Here is a 20091-nt window from a genome sequence, read left to right on the forward strand (position 1 = left end):
ATGTTGCTTTAGGACCTCTTTCCAGAGCATGACACCATAGTCTTTTGAGACTAAAGGATGCCAATGACGGCCACCAGTAGCATAGATTGGAAAGAATTTAAGAAGCAAAGTTCTGTAAATATTTCTTACCTCTTTTTTTGAAACCTGATATTAGCTATTGCAACAAGATGGGTGATAAATGAATTTAATAAATAAATAAAATATTTTTTATTTATGTTTTCAGGATAAAGAACCTCAGTACTGGGAATTTCCCTCTACCCTTGTCTTTATAAGAATGAATTTATTTTTTCACAGATTGAAGACCATAGAGGTAGGAATTAAGTAGCTGCTATAAAATTGGGAAAGGACTGCAATAATAATTAGCATAAAAATGATATATTCTTATAGTAAAAAGCAGATTATTTATATAACATATCAGCAGTTATAAAATTCTAAACTTTTAAACTATTTTTTTAAAAGTCTGAAATTAGAAGAAATTGTTTTATGAACAATAGCACTTTAAAAAAAATTTTTTTTAAAAAAAAATCTGTGAATAATGTGGTTATATGTCTTTTTAAGGAACTTTACATGACTGCAATTGAATTTTTCAAACTGGAGAAAATTGAACTGGGAGGTGTGAGAGGCAATATCCTAGGGAGTTTGGTGTTCCAAATTTACGAAGAGGTTCTTGAACATGTGAAAGTTTTTGCAGAATGCAAATATGATCCATTAGATCCAGCAGATGAGGTTGGTCCTTTTATGACAGAAAACAGATGTACTAATAAAACTGATTAATTATTCATTTAGTATAACCTAGGAAATCCTGGTGTTTATAATTGTTAGAGCAACAAATGCATTTCTTGTAAATGCTTCCCTGATTGGGAGTGAGAATAACTTCTGCAAGTCCACGTGTATAGATATTGCCTGATCTAATTTAGTCTATTACTTTTGTTATTTAAAGCAATTTGATGAAGATTATGCACATTTTGAGATCAAAATCCAGGATTTGGATAGGCGATTGGGCACCATTTTCTGTCAAGGATTTGCTGATTGTTCCAGTTTTGAATCAGCTGTCAAGGTACCCATATTCCTGTGAAGCATTACCTGTTTCTTATCTAACACTCTGGTAGTAGGTGTGAGCCACGCTGGCACAGTGGTTAGAATGCAGTACTGCAGGCTACTTCTGCTGACTGCCGGCTGCCTGCCATTTAGTAGATTGAAGCTCACCAGGCTCAAGGTTGACTCAGCCTTCCAAGGTGGGTAAAATGAGGACCCAGATTGTTGGGGGCAATAGGTTGACTCTGTAAACCGCTTAGAGAGAGCTGTAAAACCACTGTGAAGCAGTATATAAGTCTAAGTGCTTATTGCTATTGCTAGTAGGACAAGCAGCTGTTTCTGTTCTTGCCAGAAAAAAACCCTTTTTATGACCAGATAACCTGGAGGACTTTTCTAGTTCTATCTCTGATCTGAAGAACAAAAACTGTTTTTCTAAACTGTGCTCAATATGGAACAGCATTACTGTAACTTCTCAGACTCTTTCAGAATTAAACAACTCCCAAGATCAATCCCCACTCAATATATAGTTTAACTCCACCCTAGCCCTCCAGAGATTGGGTAGATCAGTCCTACCATTGTCTGTTTTTCAGAGAATGGAGAAGAAGCTTCTGACTTGACAAAGGACTGGAAGCAGTGGTGGGATTCAAATAATTTAACAACCGGTTCTCTGCCCTAATGACCAGCTGGGTAGGCGGGGCTCAGTGGTCATGTGACTGGGTGGGCATGGCCAACTCAACGTCACTCACGTGGAGGGCCGCTTTGCCTTAGCTGTTACAATGTAATGATTAACCTGAGAGGCAGCTTTTGTAAGCAGGGCAATAAGGATTAGGCTAGAAACAACACCAGAATGTTTCCTTCCTGTCTTCCTTACAGGATTAGCCCTGTAAAGTGGGGAAAAAAAACAACCGGTTCTCCCAACTGCTTAGAAAATTAACAACTGGTTCTCCCGAATAGGTGCGAACTGGCTAAATCCCACCACTGACTGGAAGTATTTCCAGAATTATTCATTTCACAAATCAGAAGAATTTTAATAGCACTTTTCAGAGTAATACATTTGATTAGGGAACATAACTTTCATGAACTCTTGTTCACTTCATCTGATGCCAGGTTTCTCTTAACTGTAGTTCATGAAAGTTTTGGCTATTAAGCAAATATGTTAGGCTGAAAAGTTAGTACCAGAATTTTTTTGTTGTTGGCTACCATAGAGTAACATGGTTCTCCTCTTATAATATCTGCAATTTGAAGCACCAGATTTCATAGAACCATTAACTCTATGGATTTTATTAAAAGTCCAGATCAAGATCCTGGGAGCAAGAAATGGGTACATGAAATCTCACTGCTTCCAACTAATTATAATTAGGATTTAAAAAGATTTATCAGAAATTAATACAGATTTGAAATGTATGTAAATGTGTTCATAATATATTCCATCATCAGTAAAATACAGTTTCAAGAAATGGGCTGTTCTTTTGATACATTTAAAATCTCTCTTGTCTGATTAGCAGGTCGAAAAACACTGGTACAAGGGTATACTTTTGAGGAAAACACTGAAAAATGATGCAGGGTTTGCCTGCACAAAAATATCAATTCACCCATACTTCTTTTTTTTTTAAACAAAGTTTTATTGGTTTTTTGAAAAATAATAGGGAAAAAGGTAGTGGAATGGTTACAAATTTTGGCAGTTGCGATGTGCGGTAGGTGGCCCCTCCCTCCATACTCATAAAATACATTTACACAAAATTCATTGCTAAATAGTAATATATAGTCAGCATATGAGTTCAATTAATAATTTCGAACAATTTATGTCAAGCAGATTTTCTTATTCATTTTTGTGATCTGAGTTTTCTCGGTATTGCCCCATCTCCCCCCGCCGCCAGAGCTCCGGCCCCTCCCGTGTCCTGTATGTCTGTTGTAGAATCATCTGGTTTTTCTAGGAGAGCTTTATTTTTTTCCATAAAGTCCTGCGCCTCTATGGGTGTATTAATTCTAACTCTTATGTCCTCCCAGAATATTAGCATACCTTCAGGCATCAGCCATCTGAACCACACCCCCTTCTGGTATAGTTTCTTCGCTAATTGCGAATAGCTTTTTCTTTTCTCCCTCACTTTCTTGGGGATCTGTTTCAGGATGGTTATTTCCCTATCTTGGTATTTCAAAGCTTGCCCCCTTTGTGCACTCAGAATTTCATCTCTTGTACTTTTTCTGAGAAATTTAATGTGTACCTCCCTGGGTACGTTGTGTATTCTAGCATAGGCTGAGTTCACTCTATAAACCAGATCTAGTTCCCATCCCATCTGTTGTTTCTCTTTCTGAATGTATTCAGCCAAAATACTTGTCATAATGTCCCTTATATCTTCATCATCTGTCTCCACCACATTTTGAAATCTAAGGTAAAAGGACATTCTCTCAAATTCTATTTTCATCTGTTGGGTGTCAAGTTCTTTGTTCCCCTTCTGCATCCCTTCCATCCCCTCCCTCATCTCAGCCGTCCCACCCTCCAAAAGATCCAGTCTCTGTGAGTTTTTATTAATTTGGGCCTGGTTCTCTTTAATTTCTTCTTTCATCTCTTTTAATTGTCTTTTTATTTCCTCTTGTCCCTGTAGACGTTGTTGAAACATTTGTTGGAATTCAGTCTCTGTGGTTCCAGGTTGCATCAAAGCTGTTATCGTTGATTGTGTACTGGGACTGGATGTTGTAGATGTTGGGGCAGAGGCAGCAAAGCCAGGCTTCTCAGGAAGTGGTTTTTTATGAGACATTGTTTGTAGAATAAAGAGTTCAGTCAATACAGAGAGTGATCAGTCAGATAGGTAGAACAGCCAGGAGAGTCCAGGAGATTAAAGGTCCAAGCAGAAGGTGATTTTTCTAGTTACACTGGCAATAAGATAAAGTTTTTCACACCAGGGAGTCCAAAGAGTAGCAATCAACAAGAGATTTATCTGAGTAGCACGGAGACAAAGACCGGAAGCCTGAAGTTTTAAAGTGGAGTCAATTTTCACAGTTCATAAAGACAACGGAAGTGTGCCATCTTGCCCTGGCAGCTTCGGGTTTAGAGGCATAACAAAGTTTTCAAAGTTTCCAAAATTTCCAGATCATCATTGCGTTGTAGAGTTAAATCCAAAATCGCTTTTAATAAGAGCGTGACATCATTGGTTGGCTCTCCCCCTCCTCCTTCCCCTGGGGCTGAGAGCAGAATTGTTTCAAGCCGCCTGTCCGAGGGGGGGGGAAATCCCCCTCCCTCCAGCCGCGCTTCTCCAGCCAAGCTGAAAGAAATGTTTAAACTGCTGGCAATTTCTCCAGACTGGTAAAGGGAATGGAAGGGAGTTTTCGCCTCACCGCACCGCAGCCGCGTCCTTCTGCTCGTTTATTCTTCCATCAGCCTCACAGCGAAGACGCTGGAGCATCTCCCCATCATGCTCCCCAGTGCCTGGAGCGAGGCGCCCCCCGGCTGCCGCCAATCCAGGGGATCCCCCGCGGTGCCGCCCCTCTGGCAGGAGCCTCTATGGGGCGTCCTGTGCCCCCCAAGGAGTGGGGAGCCCACCGGGAAAGCGCGGGGCGAGCAAAGCTTGCCCATTGCCGTCAGCCGCCGGAACCGGAGGTCAATTCACCCATACTTCTATGAGCATTTTCATCCCCATTATATTGTTAGACAACAAAAGAAATGACGATTTGTTGCAAAAAGAGTTAGTACTTGGATTAGAGAAAAGTTTTGTAAGATGATGCTGAACCTTTTTGGATTTTTTTGAAAATGGAATTGCCTGGCTGAACTCTGATTGTTTTTATGATAGCTATAAAATTTTGGAATTGCTAAAACCATAAGATAACAATAAAGCATTATTGCCATGAATGGGGGAAATATATTTTAAAGAACAAATAGTTTGATTCATGCTGCACAAATCACATGTTGTATCCCAGTTTCTTTGTGTAGGAAGTAGATTCCTAAAAGCCAAGCAGCACAAGGAAAGAAACAGATAGTAGCTTTCACTCTGAATATAGTACAATGGAGGCATTGTTATTTGTGCTGTTGCATTCCTTGCATCTCTTCCATGGTTACCTTAGTTCACACTTTTCTTGTATGTTTTCAATACCTTGCAAATCGTACTACAGCGCAAAAGAAGACAGTGAAATCAATATTATTTGGGACAGGCCATTGGTTCTTTTTGTTATCTGTAAGATTCCAGTCCTCTTTATCCATTTGCCATGCAGTGTCATTGATATCATCAGCGCTTACTTCTTAATGTGCATACATAAGTTTGCATGATCATTCTCTTAATTACTGTTGTTTATCTCAGCAATTTTACTGGCACTGTTAATACAGATCTGAACATGCTTAGTAGTCACAGAATGGGGTCATTTGAAAAGAAAACAATATTGGGGATGAAGTAGCATACCAAAAAGCATGGCTAGGAATAACTGCTTAAAGAACCTCAAAAAGTTTCTGCAGGTGTATATTGAAAGATAAGGGATATGCATCCCCTATATGTATATGTATACACAAACACACTCACTCACTCACACATCCACACTTATTCGTACCACTTTTCTTTTCCAGCAAATCCATATGTTTTCATCTCTGTTGGAACGACCATTGATCAAAGCAGACGCCGCTCCCCACTACACAACCCTTTTGGAGATGTTCAATGTTGAATTGGACAATGCAAAGATTTTGTATGATGCCCAGATAGAAGCTACTCAAACTGGAGATCATGTGCCTCCCATTAGCAAAAATATGCCACCTGTTGCTGGGCAACTGAAATGGGCTTTAGAACTCCAGGAACGAATCCAGGGCCCAAGGAAAGAGTTGCATGCCATTGATCATCCGTAAGTAACAACCTGTCATTACTGACTGTCCAGTTTTTAGTAACATTTTCCCTGGAGTAGAATTACAAGCTATTAGCTTTGTTCAAGTTAATGTTCATTAAATTCTATTTCCCTTCTGGAACTGAGGGTTTTCTTTCCTCTTTGCAGGGTAATGGTTGGTTCTGAAGCCAAACTGATATATGGAAAATATGATGAAATGATACGTTTGCTGAAAGGCTACCGTGAAAGAATTTATGCACAGTGGATTGCCAGAGTTGATAGAGACTGCCAGTTTAATCTAGAGCAACCACTGATCCACAGAGATCCAGAAACAAGACTTATTAGTGTCAACTTCAGCAAAGAGGTTGGTAAAGGAAATGGAAGCAAACTGAACATTTCAGTTCAATGTTCAGTTTGACTGCAAGTTTTTAGCCTTCTCCAAAATGGCAGACTATAGCTATATAGGACTATTGTTCCCCTGATTCTCAGACAGCATTGACTCTTCTGTCTGGGAATGATGGGCATCAGTAGTGGGATTCAATTTTTTTTACTACCAGTTCTGTAGGCATGGCTTGGTGGGCGTGGCATGGCTTGGTGGGCGTGGCAGGGAAAAGAATACTGTAAAATCCCCATTCTTTTGGGGGGACTTGGGAGGCAGAGAATAGATGGGGGCGGGGCCACTCAGAGGTGGTATTTATCGGTTCTCCGAACTACTCAAAATTTTCACTACCGGTTCTCCAGAACTGGTCAGAATCTGCTGAATACCACCTCTGATGGGCATGGTCCAACATCTATGTATGATGCTTCTTTTGTATGCAATGACTGATCCTAGCAGAATCTTTCCCAAAATGATAGTCTGTTATATAGCAGAAAGAATAACCTTACAGGGTTTTGAAATTAATTCTGTTTAAATGACATTGATTAGATTGCTTATGAGCTTTCAAGCTTTACAGGACCTTGATTGCACTGGTACATCAGATGATACGTTATTTGGTTACTGACTATCCAAATTCTTTTGCTACTCAGTAAAACCTGGAAGATTTCCTTATGCAGGCTGAAACCTTGCGATGGGAGGAGATGGGCCTTAGCTACTATTATCCCCAGTTTTGGATCCTTATAGCTGTTCTTTGCATTGAAAGGAAAACTTCCTCAGCCACATGAACAGCAATCAGACTTACATATTAGCTACACACAGCTTTATGTGGAACGGATTTGAACATTATAGAAATGGATAAAACCAGATGGGTTCATTCCTGTTCATTTACATACTTCCTGTTGTACTACAAGCATATCCATCACATTTTTAGTTCAATTTTGTTTTCTACTGTATATCTGGAAAATCACTTATTTCTCATGGCTGCATTCCTATACAGCTCATAGCTGTTCTCCGTGAAGTCAAGTACCTGAACTTTCAGCAGCAAAAAGAAATTCCAGACAGTGCTGGCAGCCTTTTCTCTCAGAGTGGAACTTTCCAGAAGTTTGTGGATAACTTAGATCTCATTGTTGGCTGGTACAATAAGGTATTTATTTATGAACTGCCCAGTGGTGGGATTTTAAAATAATTTACTACCAGTTCTGTGGGCATGGCTTGGTGGGCATGGCAGGGGAGGGATACTGTAAAATCTCCATTCCCTCCCCACTCCAGGGGAAGGTTACTGCCGAATCTCCATTCCCTCCCGATCAGCTGGGACTCTGGAGGCAGACAATAGATGGGGACGTCAGAGGTGGTACTTACTGGTTCTCTGAACTACTCAAAATGTCCACTAACGGTTCTCCAGAACTGGTCAGAACCTGCTGAATACCACCTCTGGAATTGCCTGATTATAAATCACACTCCTTCATTAGCAATAGAGATCAGTATGACTAACAATAAAATGGAGATAAAATAAAGTTGGAACTAAAGCATTAAGATTCATAAAGATTCAAAGAAAAAGGCATCAGCAAGACATTAATTATAGTACACACACACAAATCTTTTTTCAACAGCTTGTCAATTTAAGGCCAAATAGCTTGTCTTAATCAAAACATGGTTGCCCATCAGTGGAACAGGAATGATATATCTTCCCTAGCACTTCATTCTTAATTTAGTAACCACTGCGAAAGCCCCCTCCATGGATGAGAGGTTCACAAAAAGCTCCCAAGGATCTTAGAAACTAGGCAAGCTGCTGTCTTTCAGATAAGCCTCAAGACAATTAATAGTTCCTAAACAGTCTTTCAGTTGTGTCTGGAATCTACTAGAAATCATTCAAATCCATCTTTCATTAGTTGCTAATCTGTAGAAGCTGTGAGTCACGGTAAGTGATGGTCTGAATAATAATTCATTCCTTAGCTAATGATCAGTCCATCACAACAGAATTATCAAACCTAAATTTTATGCCACCAAATACAGAAAACCGGAATCAAGTATACTTTGATTGATAAATATGGACATGCTAATTTGGACATAATCCTGGACCCCATTTTGCACAGTAGTTTCACGTAGTCAGAGCAAATGCTAAATCTACCCCCCACACACACACACAAAAAGCAAGCCTAGGGAACTTTGGCACATTTCTCAGACTTCAGATGGTTGGGAAGGGAGGCTGAATCTCTGTCCCAAACACACAGAGAATGATGGATTTGATTACAACAGATCCTTGGAAATCTGCCTCCCATCAGGCTAAGCTTGAGGAAATTATTTCTTTGAATGTCACCTACTCTGTCTCTGTGACGCAGAGGCATTCAGAATCCAGACCTGTGTGGCTATTTTTCAATGCCCTGACTTGGCATTTGGCAATAAAGTACTCAACTCAGAGAATTCTTATGTAGGCTTCCTGAACTAGAAGACGATCGAAGTAATCAAATCCTGTCACAACAGTCTCCCAATGTCATATTTTCTTCTTCTTGCCTTTTGTTATAATCTTAGCAGCTTCCCATTTTCTTCCACTGACCCCTTTTAAGACAAATCCCTCCCCCCACCCTTAGCTCCATTAGATTATAAAGAGACATACCCCATCTTTCTTTGTCAGGAAGAATGAGGAGCAATTTCATGTATCCATCCATTCATTATGTGAATAAGGGGATTATAAGAAAGCAGCACAATTCAGCCCTGCAAATAAAAATGTGTATTGCATATAAGCAATAGCACTTAGACTTACTGTATACGCTGCTTCATAGTGCTTTACAGCCCTCTCTAAGCTGTTTACAGAGTCAGCCTATTGCCTCCAACAATCTGGGTCCTCATTTTCCCGACCTCGGAAGGAATGGAAAGCTGAGTCAACCATATGCTGGTCAGGATCAAACTGCCAAACTGCCGGCAGCTGGCAGTCAGCAGACGTAGCCTGCAGTACTACATTCTAACCATTGCACCACTACGGCTCTTGTAACGTAACGTAACGTAATATAACATAATATAATTCTGCAAACTTCACAGGTTTTCTTGAACTTGCTGAATGTCCACCACAAATGCTTCTATAGCAGGACTCAGTTACCACAATAGCATCGTCCCCTCTCTTTTTTTGACAAAAAATAATAATAATTTCCCCCCTTAACTTACGCATAAGCAAAAAAGTTTCGAGGACTAAAATAAAATATGCCACTATCAAGACAATACCATAGATCTACAAAATGAGCTAAGAATGCATCCTGAAATAAACTGCCTATTTTTTAGATCAAGAGAACAATTTTACCAGTAGAACTTCCTCTAGTCAAAACTGAATTGGAAGAAATTGATGTTGGCCTAGAGAAAGCTGAGACCAATCTGTTTTGGAGTAATGAAGGTACATTTATCTATTACAAGCTGGGATCTGCCTTGAAATGCCTTATTTCCAAACTGGAGAGAGTGCGCCTCCAAATATCAGTTGCAGGAAGCAGTGGCAGGAGAGGAATATTTTTGTGTCTCTTTCTAGCAAGGACAACCAGAGACAACCGATTTGCTTAGAAGGGCCAGCAGTGCCATTCTTATGTTCTTACGGCCTTTTGTTTCTAGTGCCATTATATTGCAGCGATAAAATTGTGGGAACTGGATATTAAATCCATGGGACATGATAGACTAGCTAGCTACTAACTAAGTTTCCCTTCCATTACCCATCCAGATGTTATGGATTATATTCAAGAGATGCGAAATGTTTTATATGATTTAGAGACAAGAATTCAAAAAACCAAATTAAATGTGGAGAATATTGGACAGCTTATGCAAGTGAGTAAAGCATTGCTACCAGACACTTTAAAAAGGGAGGTTCTTTGATTTTAGTTTTAATTTTGTTCTGCTACAGATTTATCTGTGACAACTGCTGTACAAGAACTTCCTATCCTGTTCCTTTAAAAAAAAGGAGGCTCCTTGATTTTTAGTTTTAACAGAATAGAATGACAGAATAACAGATTTGGAAGGTGCCTTGGAAGTCTTCTAGTCCAACCTCCTACACCATTTCAGACAAATGGTTGCCCAGTCTCTTCTTAAAAGCCTCCACAACTTCTGAAGGCAAGCAGTTTCACTGGTTAGTTGTTCTCACTATTGGGAAATTTCTCCTTAGTTCTAGGTTGCTTCTCTCCTTGATTAATTTATATCAATTGTGTCTTGTCTTCTGGTGCTTTGGGAAATAGGCTGACCCCCTCTTTTTTGTGGCAGCCCCTCAAATATTGGAACACTACTGTCAAATCACCCTGGGCCCTAGCCCTTCTTTTTACTAGACTAGATAAACCAAATTCCTGAAACCATTCCTCATATGGTTTAACTTCCAGCTCCCTAGTCATCTTTGTTGTTCTATTCTGCACTCTTTCCAGAGTCTCTACCTCTTTTTTTTTAATAATATGGCGACCGCTTTATAAAGCGTTAGTAAGATCACACTTAGAATATGGTCTTACTAAGTCTTTATGAAGTGGTACTAATACTTGATGTGATCTTGATTCTATCCCTCTGTTAATGCATCCTAGGATTGCATTGGCTACGGATTTATTTCTGACAGCTGCTCTAAAGGAGTTTCATCTTATCCTGTTTCTTCTTACAGGAATGGTCAGCTAGTCCTTTGTTTGAAAGGAAAGACAACAAAGAGACAGCCCTTCTTGATCTAGATGGAAGACAAACAAATATAAACAAACGCTATGCAGTAATCAAAGATGCTGGGCAGAAGATCCAGAGTATGGTGGAGGTATGAAGGAGTGAGAGAAAGATAGTTTTCATAGTAATGTGGACTATTTATTGAATATTATGTTTGTCAATAGCACTTTTTTAATTAGTTTTTTTATTATTTTAAAACAAGCAAAACATACATAAAATATATCATCAATTACATGTCTATTTAGCATGTCATTTGGTCACAAACATTTGTGCATCACCGCTTTCAATTCCATATAAAATTAGTAGTTATCAACCCACTATAAGTTAATACATTGATTATCATTGTAAATCATATATTCAATTTACTCTTATAATTTCTTCCTTTTAAACATGTATTCTAAAGATTAAATTCATATATAGGCTAACTATCTGTTACATCATTGTAAATCTATTAAGTAATAACATATTTTTATAGTATCATCTATCTTATTTTAATATTTCTTGCAGCATATAAAAATGATTATTTGTATATCATTATTTTCAATTATATTAAAAAATCAAGAAATATCTATCAAATATATATAAATACATCTTTATCATTGTATCTCATATAATCAACTACAATTATTATTTCTTCATTTTAAACAAGATATTCTAAATATTCAATTCATATATATATACCAATATTCCATTACATTGTTATAAATCTATAAAATCTATATAAAAGTAATATGTCTTTATAATATCTCCTATCACATTCTATTAGTACAATTCAAGATTGTGGTAATTGTATCCATTGATAAAGCAAGTTCCAAATCTTAAAAAATTGTTCATCCTCTTGTTCTCTGATTTCAAATGTCAATTTACCCATTTCAGCACATTCCATTGTTTTTCGAATAACTTCCTCCTGCATTGGTATTTTCTCATTTTTCCAATTTTTTGCAAATACAAAATAGCTCTAGTTTTTATACACTTTCAGGAACATAGGAAATTGTTTTATCATATTATATTATGACTTCACCTCTTTCAGTGTTGACCATCGTATTCCCTACATTGGGTAAGATAATCTTCATGAAACTTACATAGATACAGCAAGGATTAAATCTGAGATTTTTTGTATATAAAGAATGTGCATTATTCTTGCACTTCAATCCTTCCTTTATACCCTATCTGGCTACATTATAATATGAATATTTATTTTTGAAACTATATTATTACTAGCTACTTTTGGAGGGTTTTGCTCAGTTGAGGCTGTTAGCTTGAGATATGTGTACTCCTTGTAATGTGTGAAATACAAAGCTTTGGTGGTAGGAAACCACAATATTTGTTTTAAGTCATTGATTTAGAGCATTTGTAGTCTTCATTTTGAAGATTTGTAAGGCAATTTACAAAATGACTTTAAAATACTCAAGTAGCTGTAAAGTGTGCTTAAACATTAAAAGTGGTCCAGACTATTGAATAACTGTTATTCTGCTAATTGAACTGCAAAATAAACCCTTGAATAACATTGAGTTCACACTCACAGGAGGTTCAAGTAAAAATGCACAGTAAAAAGATTTTAATCTGTTTTTTTAAATATGTAACCACCCTCAGCCAAATAATTTTTGTTCAGCCTCACATTTCCATCAGTCAAATTTGTAACCTTCCATATAAATACTTGTTTTCATGAATGAAAGGAACATGATAAGCATCAAACAGCGTCAATTTATTTATTTATGGGCCATTAAGTTTCATTAATGGCATCAGAGGCATGGTATTTTCTGGGTTTTTGTTAAGTGGGCCTTTGAGAATATATGCATTTCAGCCTCAGTTGTCCATGTAGCGAAGGCCACTAACAACTGGGATTCAGCTGTTATTTGCATTCTAGCTCTGTTCCTGAAGTAACTTTGTAAAAGTGATTGTAATACAAAGAAAGTTCACAATATAAATTTGGAATTTCTCTTTTCTTGTTCATATTTTTTCTGCTCACATGAAGCCAGACTAGAGACATGTTACTCAGATCCTTAAATTTCCACTGCAGATCAGGTCGCTTCTTCTGTATGACCAAGAAAGAAGACACTGATTTCAGTGGTGGATTCCTAACCGGTTTACTACCAGTTTGCGGAGAAAGGGTGCTTTGCCCGTGCACAAAATGTTTGCATTGCTGCGCATGCGCAGTTTACTGAAAACTGTTCTGAGCATGCGCAGAAACATGCCGGCAATGGGAGAAGAGACCAGGGAACCAGTTTGGGGGCATGGCAAGCCTGGGTTGCTGCCGGTTCCAGCGACCCAGGCCACCAAACCACTACCGGTTCGGCCGAACTGGTCCGAATCGGTAGGAACCCATCACTGATTGATTTGTATTAAATGTCCATAACCTAATCTATATGTACAAATAAGGAAGTGCTAAAAGTAAAATTTTAGGCCCTGTAAACCAGTGGTGGGTTGCTAAATGGTTTACTACCAGTTCGCTCGTGCTTGTGCGCGCAATACTTCTGCACCTGCGCAGAAGCGTCCGGGCAGGTGGGTGGAGCCTCCCACCACCGCCACTACCGGTTTGGCCAAACCAGGATGAACCGGCAGCAACTCACCTCTGCTATAAACCATATATGTCCTAGACCAGGGGTGTCAAAGTCAAGGCACACAGGCCAGATGTGGCCCACAGGGTGGTTAGATCTGGCCTATGGGGCTGACCTGGAAACTGTGAAGGACCCGCCCACATACCTCTGCCAGTGAAAACAGGCTCGGTTTTTGCTGGTGGAGGGTTGCAGGATGCTGTCGCAGCCAAAAACAGAGCTCATGAGCCCATTTCCGCTGGCAGAGCACTTGGGCCACCACAGGTGCCCCCAATACGCATGATGTCGAGTTGGCCATGCCCACCCTGGCCACGCCCATTCCAGCCCCCCGAGGTTAAACACAACCCTGATGAGAGAAAGAGAAAGAGAGGGGGGGGGAAGGGAGAGACTCATAACCTGCTGAATACCACCTTTGATTCTAACCCTTTATCTCCTTTTATTCTTCATTAATACCTTCATGTATTTCATCATAACAATAAAATTTGTTACACTGATACCACATGCTACACGCTCTTTTAGCATATTTTGGTCAGTCTGCCAGAAATGCAGACAGGTGAAGGCCTGGTTTTATCCCAAGCATGCTGATATTATGGTATCTACTTCAGTTTTCGAATCTAGAAATTGTCTTGCAAATCAATGTACAGCTGACAGCATTTCCCCCCTTGCCCCCCCCCGCCCCCAGTTAAAAAATACAGACAATGCTCTGAGGGAAGCATATGCTATTTTAAAAACAGAAACGTTACAGGAGTTCCTGTCTAGGAGGGAAGGAACAATTCCCCAAATGCACTATATGGTAAAACAAAAATGGTATACAGGTAGTCCTCAACTTACGACCACAATTGAGCCCAACATTTCTGTTGTTAAGTGAGACATTTGTTAAGTCCGTTTTGCCCCATTTTATGACCTTTCTTGCCTCAGTTGTTAAGTGAATCATTGAAGTTGATAAGTTAGTAACTCAGTTGTAAGTGAATCTGGCTTTCCTATTCACTTTGCTCGTCAGAATCACATGACTTTGGGACATACCAGTGGTCCTAAATATGAACCAGTTGCCAAGCATCTGAATTTTGATCACATGATCATGGGAATGCTGGAAAGGTTGAAACGGTGAAAGACAGTCATAAATCACTTTTTTTCCAATGCCATTGTAACTTTGAGCGGTCACTAAATGAACTGTGGTAAGTCAAGGACTACAAGCCATCAGTGTGGATGCAGAGCCATATGAGATGTGATATGCTTAAAGTGGGCATGTTTTTAATCTCTTACTTCTCTTCCATCGTTTCTCTTTACTGAATACATATTGGAAATGATATCATGCGTGTACTGGTAAATTCTAGTTACTGAAGTATTGCTGAGTGACTCTTTTTATGACCATTAAAGCAATTACTATTGACAGAAAGGATCTGATTAAACCTGATTCACTGCTTCTCTGAAATATTTTTTTTTTCTATCTCCAGGAAAATGCAGAGTCGTTCAAGGCTGACAAGACAACTGTAATATGGTCTCATTATGTAGAATATATAGACGAAATAATCTTAGATGGTTACTTTAAGTTTATACGCAAATCACTGCAGTTTCTACTCAGCAACATGGCAGCCGATGTAAGTAAATGAAGTTTCAGAAGTCTTTTTTTCCTTTAATACTACCTTTGAAACACAAAGATATTAATGGGCGCAATCTTGCATACTAATTTGAAGATGTTTGCATCAAAGCTCAATAAATTAAATCTCTGTGTCCAGAGAGGCTTTCTTAGTATAGGTAGTCCCCAACTTACGACCACAATATAGCTCAAAATTTATGTTGCTGAGACGTTTGTTAAGTGAATTTTGCCCCATTTTATGACTTTTCTTGCTAGAGTTGTTAAATGAACACTACAGTTGTGAAGTTAGTGACGCGGTTGTTAAGTGAACCTGGCTTCCCCATTAGTTTTACTTGTCAGAAAGTCACAAAAGTTGATCATATAAGCCTGGGACACTGCAACGGTCATAAATATGAGTCAGCTGCCAAGCATCTGAATTTTGAACATGTGACTATGGGAATGCTGCAATGGGGTGCAGTGTGAAAAAACGGCTGTAAGTCACTTTTTTGCAGTGCCGTTGTAACTTTGAACAGTCACTAAATGAACCGTGGTAAGTCGAGCACTACCTGGTAAAAGTAAATAAGCAAGATCTGTTAGCGCACACATATTTTGTAATGAGCCTACAGTGCAATACAATTGCTGTTTAATAGTGCTCAAAATGGCACACTGATACAAGAGCAATTTGGGATTTACTGGGTTCAAAGCTCTTCTTCTCTTCTATGTGGCCCACAATTCTTGTTGACTCCAGGGGGTTGCATGCATATTCCCCTCCCACTGAAACCTATGGGAACTATTCTTTTGAAAACTGTGGAGGTGGGGAGAGCAAGCACTGTATGTCCTGCTGCTCCCCCCCTACTGCTCTTCCCTTGTTTTACAATTGTTCTGCATTTTATTATTACCATTCTCAACCAATCTGAATAACACAAATCAGAATGATTCAAAATGCAAATAAAGGAAAGGGATATAAAGGGATAATTTTCTTTTGAATCCATAAACATACTGGTTTCTTTATGTACCTGCTGATTAAATTGTCAGATTCTTTAAAATGATTTAATATCACTTCAATGAAAGCAAGTCTGCTTTATACATTGAAATAGGACTATAGCAATAATGATAGGGCCAAGGGTCCAGTGAGCTTGTAGAAAAGGGAACAAAAATTTTGTACATGAGACTGAAAACTGGCAAATGAAAACTGCACCAATGTGCTTTCAGGCCAATGTTGCCCCGTTATTTGAAGTACGGATGGAGTTGTATAAAGATGACTTAAGGTATCGTCCATCGCTGGAAGTTGGAGCAGAACATGGTTTTTTGGAAATGGTAGAAAACTTAATGAATGATATCTATGAAACAGCAAACCTTATACCCCGACTGGCAAAAGGGAAACACAACTATAAGGTTAGTCCCAATCTAAGGATTTTTTTTCACCTGAATAAATCTAGGGCAAGGGATAACCAGTCAGGCAAGAGTTGATTTTTGCTTTGGTTCAAAATGCCTTGAGGGCATCAAACTAGGTCCACCTGCCTTTACACAAAGTACTGATCGTTTCTGATGGGGCAAAGGAAGAGCAGTGCTTAAATTTTTAAGAATAATTAAATGCAGCCCCCAATTTCTGCATACCTTTCTGAGGACAGAACCATGCAGTGATGTATCTAGGGTTGAAAATGAAATGTGCTAGTCGTTCCCAACTCTAGGGGGCGGTGCTCATCTCTGTTTCAAAGCCGAAGAGCCAGCGCTGTCCGAAGATGTCTCCGTGGTCATGTGACTCAGCATGACTAAATGCCGAAGACGCACGGAACGTTGTTACCTTCCCAACAAAGGTGGTCCCTATTTTTCTACTTGCATTTTTGCATGCTTTCAAACTGCTAGGTTGGCTGAAGCTGGGACAAGTAACGGGAGCTCACTCTGTTACACGGCACTAGGGATTCGAACCGCCAAACTGCCGACCTTTCTGATCGACAAGTTCAGCATCTTAGCCCCTGAGCCACCGTGTCCCTAATGTCTCTTTAAGCAATTGCTAATTGAGCACCCAAGGAATAGCAAATAATGGGGCCAACAGCTATTATGGGCACAAGAGCAAATAATGGGCATAACAGCAAGCAGGCACAACAAATCACGAGCATTGTAAATTGGTATTAATGGGCTGGTGCACATCTCTTACTTTTTTTTTTTTTTTTAGAGAAGGGTTGAGCAAAAGGACAGCTCACTAACCATGATGGTAATAGTGGTGATGATTTCCTGCGGGAAGGTAGTATTGCAGGCATTCTTCATTCTGTCCCCAAAATAATTGTGTGACCCGGGATAAGAAATAGCAATGTGTGAAGAGTGATGCAGTGAGCTCCAGGATTGAGTGGGAACCTGAACATGGGCCTTCCCTGCCCCAGTTCAACAGCTTCAGCACTATATCACAGTAGCTATCTTGAAAAAAACCGCCTTTCACCATTAAAAACATATTAACCATTGCAACATGTTCATGTACGGTAATGCACATTGTTGCCCCAAGGGATCTTTCCCCCACCTATGATCATTATTTGGTTTATATGTTTTGTTCCCAGATAGAGATTTCCTGCAAATTTCTCCTATGGTTAAAAACAAAAATGTGGGAACAGACAGGCACTATGAAAGAAGCAACACAAGCTCCTTCTCAATAGATAGCAAAGAAGCAGCACTGCAGTACTCTAATTATTAAGAACAAATACATAAAGGTTCATTTAATACAACACATGACTTTTTTTTTAACAGGTGGAAACTAGCTGCTTTATGTAATTGCCTAATGCCAGTATTGTCCTTGATGTTTGCAGACTGACTTGGAAGATAATGGAGAACTAATAGAGATGAGGGAGGAAGTGGCTAACATTGTGGTGAATGCCATGAAGCAGGGCGAGGAATATCAAGACTCTTTCGAAAAATACTCCTACCTTTGGATGGATGATCCCCAAGAATTCATGCAGCGCTTCCTGACTTTTGGCCATGCTCTCACACAGGAAGAGCTTGAATCTCACGCGGAGGAGTACTTGCCACATGTTGCACCCACTCTTGAGCAATTCCAGCTACAGGTTAGAAGAGGAGGGGGTGGATAGGTCAAGGGAGACTCTCATTCTTTATCTGACTAAACCATAGAGTGCAATATTATGGGGATATCTCCTACCCCGTTTCCCTAACCCCATAATGGCCACATCATTGCTAATGAGGGTGTGTAATAGTACGTCATCTGTCTTCTTTCAGTGGTTTCATTACAATCATTCTTTTTCTATCTCCCTGTTCAGTCCTCTTTCTTTTATAATGTCCCAAATTTGATGCTTAGACTATTGCCTCATTCCTATCTTTGATTTGAATAAGAATATTCTCATCATTCCTATCACCCATCTCCTCCCACTTATGACTGCATGACTGTAACTTTGTTGCTTGTATCCTTATGATTTATATTGATTGTTTTCTGATTGCTTATTTGTACCCTATGACTATCATTAAGTGCCGTACCTTATGATTCTTGACAAATGTATCTTGTCTTGTTATGTACACTGAGAGTATACACACAAAAGACAAATTCCTTATGTGTCCAATCACACTTGGCCAATAAAGAATTCTATTCTATTCCAGTCCATTCCATTCCATTCTATTCTATATGCATCTGGTGTTTCTTCTAAATTTTACATTTTAATAATGGTCACCACATAAATTGTACAAATGCCCAATGGCAGGTGGTTTTTTCTTAACCTAAGAACTGTTTTGTCCTGAGTACCTGTGCTTTCTTCTCTTCATCTTTTGTAAAGTATTTTTGCTAATCATCCACAACCGGAAGAGGGCACTCTGTCCCTAGAAAAGATAGCTTTTCCATACCTTTTTCAATGGGAAGTTGACTAATGCAGACTTTGTAAGACACATTTATCCTCCAGTCATCTATGTTTTGCCCATCAGTGAAAGAGTTTATGCTGCCTACCTTAGAAAAGATAGACAGCAGGAAGGTTTTATGTAGAAATCCTACCTCTGCTAGGTCCATTTCTTTTCTGAACTTTTTTTTTGTTTTGTTTCCTAGATTGATACATACGAAAAACTTTATGAAGAAGTATCCAAGTTTGATAATACCAAAGTGTTCAATGGTTGGCTGCAAAGTGATTGTCGGCCCTTCAAGCAAGCACTCCTGAACACTATCAAACGCTGGAGTTTAATGTTCAAGCAGCACCTCATCAATCATGTCACTAATAGGTAGGATTGGAAGATTTTGACAATTTCCAAGCATCTGATAACACAAACCTTCCTCCTCCCTCTCCCCAAATATGGAGTGTGTTCAAGGCAACCACAGTGATTACCTTCAGAAACTCGCTATTTGTAATTGGGAAGCCCACAAGTAGGACATGGGTGTAACAACACCTCTCCCACTTGAATTAGCTATCAACTCTACCGAATAAACAGGCTGATTCTGATTGTGAAAATGCCACACAAGATGACAGCTAGTAATCTCTGATGGCCTTATCCTTTGTCAATTTGTCTAATCTAGTTTTAAAGGTATCTGAGTTGGTGGGCGCTTCCACATGTTGTGGGAGGGAGCACCAAATTTAATTATGTACCTTGTATGGGGTGGGCTTCAAAATTTTTAGCAAGGGGTTCTCGGCCTGGTTGCTGGGTAGGCGTGGCCATTGTGGGCATGGCCTAATTGGCCTCCTGCACAACAGTGGCGGGGTGATGGTGGTGTTTTTGCCCTAACTGGGCTCCGGAGGGTTCCTCCAGCTACCGGGAAGGTGAAAATGGCCTCGCCAGGCTCCAGAATGAGCCTCCACAATGGGCCTACTGGAAGTTCAAGAAGACTGGACTTCTTGAACTTCCGTTAGCCCATTTTTGCCCTCCCCGAGCCTCCACGCATGCCCTGCACTTACCTGCATCCAAAACAAGGCGCATGGGGACTCCTGGAAGGGGAGGGGTGGGCAGGGCCAGCCAGTAGTGGGATTTGGGGGTTCTCAGAACTGCACAAAATCTTAGCTAGAGGTTCTCCCAAATCCCCGTGAACCTCCAGCAGCCCACCCCTGAATAAAGAAACACTTCCTCCCCCCCCCCATCCTGAATCTCCAACTGTCACTGGATGATTTCAGGTGTTGGGA

General features: G+C 39.7%; 1 protein-coding gene across 1 annotated transcript in view; it reads left to right on the top strand.

The window, feature by feature from the left end:
* The window catches only part of DNAH17 (dynein axonemal heavy chain 17), a gene marked incomplete at its 5' end in the record, with an annotated part of 137252 nt that overhangs the window by 10389 nt on the left and 106772 nt on the right, over nt 1-20091 (top strand). Inside the window, 13 exons of the mRNA XM_081936791.1 lie at nt 224-310; nt 559-726; nt 941-1057; nt 5585-5853; nt 6001-6196; nt 7206-7352; nt 9482-9590; nt 9906-10009; nt 10818-10958; nt 14877-15020; nt 16211-16393; nt 17797-18051; nt 19032-19201. Of these exons, the coding sequence (XP_081792917.1) occupies nt 224-310; nt 559-726; nt 941-1057; nt 5585-5853; nt 6001-6196; nt 7206-7352; nt 9482-9590; nt 9906-10009; nt 10818-10958; nt 14877-15020; nt 16211-16393; nt 17797-18051; nt 19032-19201 (2090 nt within the window). The remainder of the gene's footprint in view (nt 1-223; nt 311-558; nt 727-940; nt 1058-5584; nt 5854-6000; nt 6197-7205; nt 7353-9481; nt 9591-9905; nt 10010-10817; nt 10959-14876; nt 15021-16210; nt 16394-17796; nt 18052-19031; nt 19202-20091) is intronic.

Source organism: Natrix helvetica (genome assembly GCF_964273705.1).
Source record: "Natrix helvetica genome assembly, chromosome: 1".
In the NCBI taxonomy this organism is placed as follows: Eukaryota; Metazoa; Chordata; class Lepidosauria; order Squamata; family Natricidae; genus Natrix; species Natrix helvetica.